We start from the raw sequence: 13,622 nt of genomic DNA, 5'->3' as shown, positions 1-13,622 counted from the left end.
ACACTCATCCTGAGACAACTATGTGCCAAAACAGCACACTCTGCATTTTGAGAAGTGTTGCACTGAAAAGAAGCAGTACCGAGCAGCAGGCAATTAAACTGAGAAGAGATTGCTGTTCAAATAGGTTTGGTTTGTTTTTCACACAATCTATGATGCTTACAGATTGCTGACCACTTCTTGTCATCAAGAAAGCAAAGCACACATTTAATAGAGAGATCCTGACCCATCCCACCCCATGCAGTTGACAAACGGATTTTATCTTGAATAATTTGTTAGATAATTTAAGCAAACAAGTGAGATAAGGATCTTTTAGACAGGAAAGCAGTTGTGACAGTAGGTTGGGAAGGTACTTGTATTTTGCAGTTCCTGTAAAAAAAAATTAGCAGAAAGACTATCCATTTATTTCCTACAACAGTTAAAGTTAGCCAATGCTGATGAAAAAGAACATCTTGTTTTGGCTGCCTATTTGTTTTTTAAACACCTGACATAGTACCAACTGCCCTTGGCCATTTTTGAACCAGCTATGACTAGGTAAGGAGAGAATGCTGACATTCTCAAATAGAGCAGGACGGTCCCAGTGGCCCTCAGGATCAAGAAAAGGCAACCCAAATTCATCCTAATACCAGAGCATTCCAATTTGGCACTAGGTACCGGAATCTGGGGTTACACGTAGTATTTTTGGAGTTTTGGATACGATGTCCCATTCCAGAAGCTTGAGGTAAATGTAGCATAGCTTCCAATTCAAAATAGCTTCCTAAGTTACAGGATGCTTTAAATATAGCATGAGAGTCCCACAGAGGCTTCTCAAGAGTGTACGTGGCACCCTAACCAGGTATAGTAAGTACTACAATGCACTACAAATATTTTTATTCACGCCACAAAGACTAATTGTCACTAATGCTGGCTTTAAACTGAGAAGCCATCAGTTGTTTATAGCAAGCATGTGTCATTAAGCCTGTTACTTTTAATAATAATAAGTGGTTATATCTGTATGGCTAAGCAAGAGAGGCAAGGGGGCCAAAATAGTCCAGTGGCTGGAATTTGGACTCTGAGCAAGGGAAAGGTGGGAGTATGGTGGGAACATATGAAAGGCTATGTTCCTCCTAATCCTCAGCTGCCATTGCCACAAATCAAGTTTATTTTGAAGGATTTTGGAGAAAGGTTAAAACCTATTTATGCAGTGTCCAGGCACTGAACACCTGTGGCACAGATGATCACAACACCAGCCACGCATGTGGGAGGTGCAGAAAGTAACTCTACCCTTGTCAGGGGATTTGCATGCCGTTAGACATTTGACCCATTAGATCTTCCTAAAAGAAGAGCAAGATCTCATTGACTTTTTGGGAAAATGGCTTCTAGCCACCACTAATAGAAAGAGGAGTCACCTTGTATGAAGCCCATTCAAGATGTCATCTGGAGCCATTCGTAAGCTAAAAATGCATTTTTTTCAGGGTATTTCATTCCAGACACTTTCTTCTCCCTGTTTATTGGGTTCTCTTTTCCCTGAAAATCTCTCAGAAGAACACAAACGGCTTTACATTTGGGAGAAATATTATACTCTTCATTGGTCTGAAAAACATGGAAGTTTTTAGAACTGTTTCCAAAGGATATCCAACAGTAAGGCTGAATTGAGTTTCAGAGCCAGCTTCATATAATCAAGCTTTATTTCTTTTAGGGCCTGAGGTTATGATAGCTGCTAAGTAAAATAAACTTTTTTAATCATCAGCTATGTAGCACATTTTGACAGGTGATATCTGTTTGATTTTAAATATCTAATGTAAATTATGGGTCAACACAATGTGCCTGAACAGCAGGCTTTGTCCTCACTCAGTACCAGCAAGAATGAAATTCTGTATGAAACACCATTTATGAAATGTCATACCTTACTTTTATCAAATTAGGATTTAGGAATATAGACAACTGTAACAAAAAGCCTCTTCTGAGATTTTGTTCTCAGGTAAGCTTTTTATTAAGGCTTTAATTACACTGGTACAGAAGAAACAGCTCTTTAACATGCTGTATATAAGCCATTCTTTTTCAATTAGCATTACTCATTTCAACATACTACTGCTGACATTGCCGGACAATGTTTTAAATTCATTTATCTCCTCAAGGCTTGCAGTTGCAATTGATTTTTTACCATGTTCAGCAGAAATTTCCCTCCTTCCTCTTCCCTTCTCATGATCTTTAATGAGGATTAATAATTTACCTACACATTGATCATCGGGCTAATCTTGCAATTAAAATCAGCGAAAAAAGAAGAGCAGTATCTCATGTTATATTGGACACCATTTAATGTTATATTAGGCATTAAAATGATGGCACCTCAGGTATCTATGTGCAGAAATTTCTAGTTACATACAGATCAGCTACATGAAATTGTGCTCTCAGCTAGCTCCAAATCCATCGTGGAATCTAGATTACGGTGAAGGCCATTCCATTTTGTACAGCATTTTCATACTTTCACAGTGCTAATCAAGGTTTGAGTTGTTGTTTTCTTTTTAAATACCCACATTTTAGATAGTTATAAAATAACATACACTTTATGCTACTCATTAGATAACAAGAGCGACCAGATGAGAACTGCTGCTGCTAGAATAGAGAGTTAATGTTAACATATTTGCAGAGCTAATTTCTCTTTGTGTTCCACTTGCTGGAGAACATTTAGCAATAATGCATTCAGAATGGAGCTAATGACAGTTATCTGCTGTGTTATTAAGACAGTCATTTACAGAGTTCAGACATCAGACACTAATAAAAAGTTCTACCTGAAAAAAAGCTTATTGTGCATTTTAATTATAAAGCACTAACAGTTCAGCAGCTTTAAATTCAGAATTTAATTGTTACTTCCTGATGTGTTTACTGGTTCTAAAAGATCTGCAAAATTATTAACTTTAATAATAATCCTGTAAATCTGAAGACTTCCTGAAATACTACATGAACTGCATTCTCCAATAAATAAACTCTAGGCCAAAAGCTGAGCAATTTGTCAGACCAGACTATCCGGTTGCTAGGGAACACTGTTAAATGTTAAAAAAAGAGAAAAAGGAACATAACCCATTTGAGTTGTGGATCTGTTTCCTTAGGTTAAGAAACCTTCTGCTCCTCCTCCATAAAACTACACTAACTACTGTTATCCTCACTCGTGAACTTCTCAGTTTCTTATCAATCTTGGGCCCAAGTTTCTCACAGCTAACACCATATGCCTCCTGGTCAAAGGAAGGGTTACATTCCCCTTCCTTTTGCAGGGAAGAAAGCTGCAAAGTCACTTTATAACTGGCAATCGCAGAGTTGCCATTCAGCCCTGTTATTTCATATACTGAGCTCTTTTCATGGATAATGCCACATGAGTATTGATGACTCAGATACAATCACACCCCAAAGAAAAGAGCTGCATTTAGCAGGTGAAATAATGAAAAGGCTTCAACCACAGGTTATGTATTACGTGTCAGAGCAGCCAGAGCAGCAGGTTTGATGATGTAACATCATTTAAGACAGTACCTCAGCTACTACAGGCCATTACTCATATTAATCTGGCCTATATTCTAACAGGGCTAAATGTTTCTCCTGAAATTCAAAACAAGGATAGAATTGCAGAACACAACCTTAACCAGATGATTTTTGCACAGACACTGTGCAGAGTACATAATACTCCTTATATACCCTGACCTTCAGCAGTGGACTTAGTATTTAGTGATTACTTTAATCACACAAACAGATAAGAGGGGCTGCCTTGCTGTTCCAAGTACATACTTGATTTAAAAGAGAAATCATTTGACCAAAAGCTGTAGTTAGCTCCACATCCTTCCTGAAAGCTATTTTGTTGTGTTTGATTAGACATGCAATCTTAGCATACAAATGCCCTGTATACTGATCTGCCATTTATAGTACAGATGCTGACTACTGGAACGTCTCAAATAAACAATACCAAATCAGGAGCCTGAGGAGTTACTTGTAGGGTTCGGGCTCCCAGAAATACAATCACTTCTGATAACTGTAGCTGTAAACACACAAGAATTGGCTTGTTAAATTAGTTTGAAAGCAAACACATCACCTAAAGCAACTAGAACTCTCATGATACTGACACATCTGCACATATAACAAATAGTTGGATGCAACAGAATTCAGAAGGCTGTAACTGCAGATAGGGTGATTGTTGCTCAAGAAGTGATCTACAAATTAAAATGCTGATGCCTCCAGAATAGTTGTTTTATCAAAAAAGAGATAGGAAAGTTTTGAAGTGTTCTTAAAAGCCAGCCTGGAAGTATTTAATTTTCCTCTCACAAGGAACTATTTTGAGTTAAACTGTAACAAGATTGGAAGAATGTGACTGCTCAGGCATAAGAAATTACTACAGTTTATCTAGATATAAGACAGTCATTATATTAAATGGCCCACTCCCTTCTCAGAAGTTGACTCAGTCATTTGAACTTTGGGGGGAAAAAAGAAACATCTCTACTGCATAGTAGTTAAAGAGGAAGACTTTCAGAGGACATGAGACTTACCTGTTAGTTTAGTAGAATATCAACAATTACAAACAATAATCTGTGGCTTTTGGTATTGTGAAGGACTTCCTGTTTGGAGATGAAAAAAGCACCTCTCAAAGTTGCAGTTGTAGCTGCAGGACAACTCAGCAGTTCGATTCACCAGAGGTGATGTGGGATTAGCATTTCAAGTGAACTTGTTAAATTCAGTCAATAGAGGTAAACTGCATTCTTATTATAATTTATGTACAGCACCACATGGCCATCCAAGTGACAGTTGCAGAATGCATAGAGCCTGACCCAGATCATTTGAGGTTTCCCTGCTTTCAAGAATAGAAAAAAAAAAATAGAGGGACTGCCTTCCCCCATCACTTGTCTGTTGTAAGGCACTGATATGCAATAGCCCCCAGGAAATGAGTACTCTCACACAGCTCCTCTAAAGCAAAGGCAGTCACAGCCAGAGGCTGACATATGTATGCTAGGGAGTGGAGGAGGGACAGGAAGCAATCAGGAAGGGATGCTGATGAAAGGAAAGAGCCTAACAACTGTGACAAAAACCTTCCTGCTCCTGCAGAGACAGACTGCAAAATGCTAGACCAGGGGTTTCCCCCAGCCTCAAAGAGCAGTTTCAGGCTGCTTGTATCAGAATAAGCATACAGATCAGCTATTTCAATTTTTTTCATAGTAGTGTTTGCTGTTTCCCCTCACTGTGCTTACATCATCATCATATTTCAGCTTTTTCCTCCCTTAATCAAATAAAGAAAAATAGTTCTTGAATGCTTTTGTTTTGTTTAAACATTATCTCCTTCCGCTTCAGGCTCTGGCTTTTGATTTGGAACCCAAGCAACTAAAAAAACCTCTCTACTAGGAAATACAAAACTATGGATAATCACAAAAAGAATATACCAGTCATGAGTTACCACAGTGTTCTAGATAATATTTCCATTACCTCAGGTGATGATAGTTCCTGCACACCTTTCAGCTCATTGCATCCCCTGCAAGCCAGTCTGTCCCACTAGAAAATTAACTGTTCAGCAATAAACATTCAGAAACACGTGGAGAGGTTCTGCTATTGCATCCGACCACGTACAATTGTACCATCTTAGGTAACATGGCAACAGAGCACTTAGATAATTAACTATGTCCAAAAGCCTTCTTACAGAGGATTAGGTCTGTAAAATTAATGAATTCTGCTTGCTTCCAGACAGTCCATGCAAGCAGTAGGAGAAAATAAACGGCTTTGCTGCCCACGTCAGTTTGGAAAGACCAGATTTATGTGTGTGATCATGCCACTGGTGACAGCTCTTAGCTTTGCCACCAACCCACAAGTCTCATTCATTTCAGCGGGGCTGACAGATGCTCAGCTTTACTAAAAGTCTGTCAATACTGTTTTTCTACCTCTGCTACCTGCCCATGACATCTCATGACAGAATTTGACATCTTATCACAGGATTTTTCTAGAGGGTAGGATGGTATGCAGGGTGGGGACTGAAATAATAGTCTTAAAATCTTCACAGATTATTTTCCAATGCCATGGTTAAAGGAGTGTAAAAGCTTCAGAATGGCCTTAACTCTGCCCTACTTGTTTTTATCTCCTCTTTTCTTGTCCCCACCCACTATGTTAGTCAGGCATTTATTTTTAGATAAAGAACACATAAGCAGAACAATCCATTTCAGAGGAACACATCTTCACCTGTCACCCAGCTGACTGACTGTGAGTCCTGTGTCTTATGCTGTTGGCTATTCAGCAATGAGCTGATCACCTGGACCTACCTGAAGGCAAGAAAATACAGCATCTCAGACACTACTTTAAAGATTCCCTTTTAAAGTGAACTGTTGTGCCAAAGAGCTCTGAGTAATTCCCTTCCTTGTCCACTGTTTTAAGAGCATTTTTCCTGAGCAGAAGCATTAGCAATGCCACAATCTTGTATTGTGCTTTCATCACTAGGCTTCAAAGACCTTCAGGATTTCTCTCCTGGTCCTCAGGTAAAGTGCAAGATGGGTGGGAATTGTATAGGGCTGGCTTACAGAGTGCAGGTGAACAGACAGCTAAGCCACAGCTCTAGTTCCAAGTCCAGGGTGCCCACTTTATGACTGTGCATGGGCCAGTTTCATTATGGCATAACATTAGCACCCACTTTTGGGAAGGTCCTTGGAAACATGTTGGCATAATACAGTAGATGGGATGAACCATCCCAGTGTGTTCAACTGTTGCCATCATCTTCCTCAGGAGCTCAGAAGCAACTCTCTTGTAGCATGACAGAAGAGCACAGAGCTTTCCTGAAAAAGGATGATCCTTTTTGTTTTCTGTGGCCCACCCACAGCCAGGCTAATTGCCCGGGGGCAGGTGGAGTGTAATGAGCATGTCTGCATGCACACCCTGTCTGCACACAGAGAGGGACCCTGCACCTACACAGGCAAAAGGGCCGTGGCACATCTGGTAGTAAAAGCAATTACAAGACCCTTTAATTTGAAGTGTTTGGGGTTTAGGACTCATCTTGCACATAGAAAGTCACATCTCAGGGTAACCGGGGATCAAAACCAGTCCATAGATAAGTGGACAGCATCCACTAGCAACATTTAAAGCTGTGTGCCTCTTCCAAGAAAGGGATTTTCCTCCCAGTTATCTTCCCCTTCATTGCCCCCCAAGAATATCTTGAGAATGTAAATACAGATTTCCTTTTCCCCCATGATAAGATTGCAATTATGGCTAAGTTCACACCTCAACTCCCTTATGACTGCAAATTTCTGATTAAGGGGAATATCGGATCTGTTTGGAGACATATTTACGTGAAAGATGCTAAAGAAAAATATACACTATTACCATCAAAAGCCATGTATTACACAGTGTTCCAATTAAAAACATCACAACCAGCAGGCATTACTATCCCTGAAAGTGGCTGTGTTCATTCTTGTATGTATGCTTTTCCCCTCATAAGGCAAGATACAAATCCAGTCCCATCCCAAATCAATAGTCCCAGCTAAAAGCTGAGCCTCACTGAGAAAGAGTTCAAAACATTTAGCAGTGCTTTCTGACACTGCTGCTGCTGGAAAAGCAGTCAGCTGTGGGAAGAGGTAATTCCTCCACACCTCTGGGAATTCAGCCATTGTAGTTTCACTCCTGCTCCTCATATGGTCTCAAAAGCCCCATGAGAATCATACAGCCTCTGGGCATAGAGTTTACACTTTAATAAATTACAATATGAGACAATGAGTTATTTGGGAAACAACTGGCTTTTCATTACTGATTGTGTCATACACAGTGCAAGTGCCACAGCCCTGCTCCTCAACTGACAGCCTCTAGGTATGACTGTCAGGCTGCAAAGTGTCATGAAAATGCCTGCAGAAATATGTTGGCACCTCTCTGTACTTACCTTGGGTGGGATAGGAAAAGAAACACTATTTACAAGTGAAATTAATCTGAGTTCATGAAGTGAGTTTATTTTTGTGGGCAGGGGGTATTTTAGGTTGTCTTTTATTTGCTTGCTTTTAATAATACTGACCAAACATCCTTCTTGGCAGTTACTGCACTGTTTCTGCAAAAGGAGTTCTCAAAAGTTCCTCTCATCATCATAGGCCTTAATAATAAAGGTAAATGCAGCTCTGTCTTCTGAGAAAGGGCTAATGTGCATAAGAACAAGGGAGATCAAATGATACAAAGCTTCACAGGATGAATATGAAAAAGCATAGTTAAGATTTCAGAAGCTCACTGATTGACTCTGAATCACAGTTGTTGCAGAGATACCAATTTTGTACCCACAACTTAACAGACTGTATTTTTTCATTATGAAAAAAACCCAATACAGTTTTAAAAGTGGTGTAGGTGGCTTTTTTTCTTTTTTTTTTTTTTTTTTTTTTTTTTTTTTTTTTTTTTCAGTGGAGCAGACCTTTTGTTTGCATTTCACTTGTTTGTCTGATTAAATCATTCTGGTATTCCTTTTAAACACTGTTATGTAAGTAACCTCTCTTGTCACTGTACTGCAAAATAAACCTTCTGCAGGTGATTTGTGGAGGAACCAAGACTTCTCTAAAAAGATCTGAACATTCTGGAGCAGATTTGAGACTGTCAAAAAGAAGAAAACAAAAAAACAAACAAACAAAAAAACCCCAAAAAAACAAAAACAAAAAAAAAAGAGAGGGGAGCTACCAGAAGTTACATGGAACTATCTGATAAGAGAAAGGTAGGTAAGGGAAAATCAAGTTTCCTGAAAACCATCCAATGTTAAAAACTTTTAAGAAACTGAGCTAATTCAGATCATAAGAGTACTCAGGTGCAGCACCTTAAAATAATGCTTTAAGGGGAACAAGAAGAAAAGGCAGCTAGGAAATAAATGGACTCATCTGTAATTGACAGATGCACCAGGTAATTAATTATTAAATCACATGCTGTTTGTCAGCTGCAAATGGAAGGCTTCTGCATAATTTAAGACTGTATTTTAAGCACTACTGAATCTTCTGCTTGACATATTGAATTTTTATCCAACTACTGCACCCCCTCACAGGAGGGGACACATATCCCTGTCTTTGTCCAGTTTTAACACCTGACTTCACAAGTTTACAAGCAGTCACATGTTTATTTTCTAGAAATATAATCTATATTCTCATTCATAGTTCTTCTACTCCCTTCCCCTCAAATAGACAGCATCATTGAGGCCCCTACCAGCAGAAAAAGAGACAACACTGTACAAAATAGAACTGCTCATTTAAGAGAGACAGTATTGCCATTCATAAAAATATACTAACCAGAACTGTCTTCCTGAGGCATTACCCATGCCAGGTTGTACTTTGAACAGGTATATTTAAAGTCCACATTATATTCTCTTGATTCACACCTGGGTGCAAAGATCCTCTATTTTGCTAGTCAGAGTGTGCATGTGACTGCTATTTTCCAACCTAAACAAGCTCAACAAGGTTTTTTGCACACTTACTCTGGAGATGGTCAAGGGCATGTTGAAGTCCTTGCCCCCTTGCAGTCGGAAGCCCCATGGTCCAGGTCCGTTCAGAGTCACGCTGTAAGCCATTGTGTGCTGCTTTCACCACACCACACCAAGGCACTGCAGAACACAGGGATGGGGTGGACAGAGAGAAGTGTGAAAACAACAGAATGAGAAGAGGGAAGAGTTTTACGTAACGAAAGCAGTTCTCTTTCTGCCTTGCCTGTTCAGTCGTGCTCTGATACCACCTAAGAATAGATGGGAGCTATAATGCAGATGCTGATATCCCAGCTGAGCAGGGCCCATAAAAGGTTTGTAACCAGACACCTACTATGCAAAGACTTCATGACTCAGAGATCTAATATAGTCCTCAGGGAAGGGGACAGATCTTTCTAGGCTTCTGAAGCCCCTCGTCCTGCCCAGTTACTTTATGGACAAAACACGTTTTAATAAAACAAGCAAATAAAATCCAATGCTAAAATCCCAAACACCCAAATCTCTTCACTAACCTGTTAACAACTACAGAGCCATTTTTAAATTCTGCTTCAGCACATGTTTATTACATTGTAACATATAATACACTACAGGTGAGTTCTTTTTACAGAGATCTTACAATACGTAGCAGGAAAGGCACCAAAAAAGTGTTTACCTTCCTTTGCAATAGTTTGTAAAACTGAAAAAAGTTTTAGCATCACAAAAAGGCCCCACAACTTCATGTTTGGTTCTTGGTTCCACAGCCCTTGCTTTCTCAAGGGAAAATTAAAATTTATTCTCTCTGAATGCAGAAAGATGTATCATGAGATACTTCTAATCAGCATTTAATTTCTGTGGCAAAAGCATAGTTTCACTACATACCTGTCTCGTCATTTCAATACGAGTCTTCTAAAGGCACAACACTTAAATGAAAGGCTAAGAATACACATAGTTAGCCAACTCTTTCTTAATTTATTCCTTGATTTTTTCATAGTTTATATTCCAGTTCTTAGGCATTTCCATAAAACTGCAACCCTTGTTCAGTAATGCTGGATAGCATTTCTGCCTTAGATTGGAAATTGCAAAAATGCAGAGGACATGAGGGAAAGGGAGAAGCTGTTGGCAGATCTACAGATATAACCAAAAAATTTCTGCTCTCCCCTTTCAAGTCATTAATATGTGCAGGAACTCCAGGAGCCCTCTCCTGTATCTCTGCAGCATTTATCCTTCTTTATCCTCTGGTTAGAAAAAAATTGCCATTATGTTAAGGTGTGGGGGGGGGAAAGCATGAGTTCTGCCCTGATGATCCAAAAGACAACCAAAACCACACAATGCACTAGAGTGAGGCAGCTCAGTTTGAATGTTGATAATGGGTCACTCTGCCAGTACACCTACCTTAAAACACGGTAAATTCCTGGTGGTGAAATGGCAGAGAGCAAACACTACCAGGAACTCAGTCTTTATCTGAGGAAATGGTCAATAATTTTCAAATTCGTGAAGCAATACAGTGTCTGTTTAGTATTCACAGTGTCAGAAAAGCCATTTGTACAAGGGAATAATTAATCTCTGCATAGACTAAACCATGTAACCATATCATCATATCTTTTCTCCAGAGATCCACATTAAACCACAGCGTTTCACATGGATTTAAATGGAAGTTACCCCAAGCCAGCAGAACTGGCCCAAATCAAAACTAAGGCAAATAGCAAGACACAGCCTGAGAAGAAGATGGGCTTTTGATGTCTCACAAATACCTCTAAGGTATTGATTTACATCAAGAGGATTTATAAGCTGTCCTCTATGAGTCCAGAACCAGTGATGTTTGGATGACGACTTTGAGGAGAGACAAAACTGACTTGTTGGACTTCAAATGGCAGAGTTTCCAGGCCTGCCAGTTTATCTAGTACTGAATTTATTTTTTTTTTAGAAAGTCACATGTACACCCAAGTTTGAAGATAAATTCTCATTGCAGTATTTCTTTCCTTTTCCTAAGAATTGACTGCTGGTTTAGTGCCCTTTCTTGGCTCCATTTAAAGGGTTCAGGAGAACAGAACTCTTTACCAGGAGTAAGATAAACATAGCAAGTCATGGCTTCACTAGTAAAGACAGTATCACCTAAATAGGTATTAGAAGAAAAGTTACAGTTTTATGGACTGTGAATTCTGTGCATGTTACCTTCTGATACCTAAACCTTCAGTCATTCATAGAAAAAAAAGCTTAAAAAAAGGTGAGGGGGGGAACGAAACCCAGAACAGAATAAAACTGCACAGCAAGCTGAACAGAGCTAAGAATTAAGAAACAGAGATGCTGTTTAATCAAACACTATGTGCTTCTGTCCTACTTTCACATCTATAACATGCCATTCCCTTATCAGTTTAGGACATCTGAAAGGATCTGAGAGATCCTTCAGGCTGGGTGGTGTGCTAAGAAACTAGAGTGGGAATCTCATTAGGGGCTCTGTCATTTGAATGAAACGTTAAACTAAGGTCACTTGTTCCTACTCCTTTGGTTTCTGTCTGTGTCTGCATGAATGTTCAGCATAGCTTGGCACTTTTAAGAGGAAAGTGGAGAGGATATGCCAGACTCCTGGCCAACATTCCCCTTCAACACCACAGGACCACAGCTCTATCACTACCAAGTGCAATTTGGAGAAAAAAACATTCCACAGTTTTCTTTCTCCAGGCCTCCATAAGTCGTTTCCCTCCTGTGTCTGTAATCCCCTCTGCCTGCCTAGAGAAAGTTCTCTGCTTAATAATGAAGTTAAAATGCTACAGAGGCTCATGCCGTAGTCACAGCTCCATTTGTTAGGGACATTTAGCATAGGTCTCACTTTCTACAGACTTTCAATACAATGAGCCTCTAAATAAGAAAGCTGGCGATCCACCCAGATGGCTGGTTCAACCCCACCCTGTTCTCAAAAGGGCAGCAGGTACAGTGTCATCACAGCTATCAGCACAGACCTCAGCAACACCTTCTGGGAAACCTGAGGTTGCAAGAAACTGTGTGTACATAATAGACAGTCCCCTTGTTTTTCAGAGGCTTGTGATGTTTAGATTTTTAGTTGCTTCACGTAACTGCCTGTTAGACCGTTCCAAAACTCATTTTTTGTTTGCTCAGATAACAGTATTTTGTTTCTCTTGGTGTGCCTTCTTCCCTACATTCTCCTGCCATGTCAAAATCTGTGATTTGCTCATAGCTCCCTCCCTTCAGAGAGAAGCTGTGCTGAGTCAGATGAGGTCACTGATGTAAGGACTGACATTTAAACAAAAAACATATTCCAGGAGCAGGGTGACATTTTCTCCACACATATCAAAGCAGAGAATTGTCCAGAGCTCACCAGGCCCCGCCCCATCCCGAGCTATTCCCAGCTGACTGATGGGAACAGCTGGGAGGAAGCTGGATGGGCACCAGGCTCTACAGCAGGGGAGAGTGCCACCACCTCCAGCAAATGCCTCTGAGCCTGAGCAGAGCTGTCCTGCCACAACTGCATCAGAGATGTTACACTGGCGGAAACAATCCCCACGTGCTGGGAGCCCACACTGTGACACATTACAGTGCACCGGCTTCAGGAGAGCGACGGCTGCATGCTTGGGAGAGCACAGCCATGGAGTGAATGAAATCAAACCCACCGGTGTCAAAGCTAAATAAAGGTGGGAGGAAACAAGTAATGGAAATTCCAGTTGTTAAAGTTGCTACTACTTCATGGAGCTGGACGCATTACTCACGGGTTATATTTTAGCTGCAGGAGTAAACGTGTGCATAGAGGAGCCTTGAACTACTGTTACTGCAGCAACCTGGTTGTATCATTTGTATCATTAAGGATTTCAGAAGCAGATTGCTTAGAGTTTGACTTCTGATCTGCAATATACTGTGCATCTATGGCACATAAAAAGATGCATACAAGGTCATGGTTTATGTTTTTCTTTAGCCAAGTGAAAGACTTGCACGCCACAGGAATAAACTATCATTTCCTATTTGATAAAAAGATATTCAACATTCCTTTAGGGGTAAAAAAACCTGAAAAGAAGATTGTCTGCCTTTGTTTCAGTCTCCCTCACCTGAGGGAGTGGCAGTATGAGAAGGCAGCATTCGGCTTTATGACAAACAAGCCCTTTCTGTCCCATGGATTCCTGCACTGTCCCCAGTATGATTATCTACATTCTTTCAGAACAGTGGAAAAGCAAGGAGAATGGAGCCTGGAAGAAACTACTCACTACACAGATGCATGAAG

General features: G+C 40.1%; 1 protein-coding gene across 7 annotated transcripts in view; it reads right to left on the bottom strand.

Moving 5' to 3' along the window:
- The window catches only part of LDB3 (LIM domain binding 3), a 122,651-nt gene that overhangs the window by 106,677 nt on the left and 2,352 nt on the right, over positions 1 to 13,622 (bottom strand). For all 7 annotated transcript variants that reach the window (XM_027734620.2, XM_039381161.1, XM_039381157.1 and 4 more), the window contains exon 2: positions 9,413 to 9,538. In XM_027734620.2, coding sequence (XP_027590421.1) covers positions 9,413 to 9,505 — 93 coding nt within the window. In that variant the 5' untranslated portion in view covers positions 9,506 to 9,538. The remainder of the gene's footprint in view (positions 1 to 9,412; positions 9,539 to 13,622) is intronic.

The sequence above is a fragment of the Pipra filicauda genome, unplaced genomic scaffold, assembly GCF_003945595.2.
Source record: "Pipra filicauda isolate LSUMZ 115617 unplaced genomic scaffold, ASM394559v2 scaffold214_size1419223_pilon, whole genome shotgun sequence".
NCBI lineage: Eukaryota > Metazoa > Chordata > Aves > Passeriformes > Pipridae > Pipra > Pipra filicauda.
The sequence above is the reverse complement of the archived record's forward strand: the minus strand, read 5'-3'. Positions and strand labels throughout refer to the sequence as shown.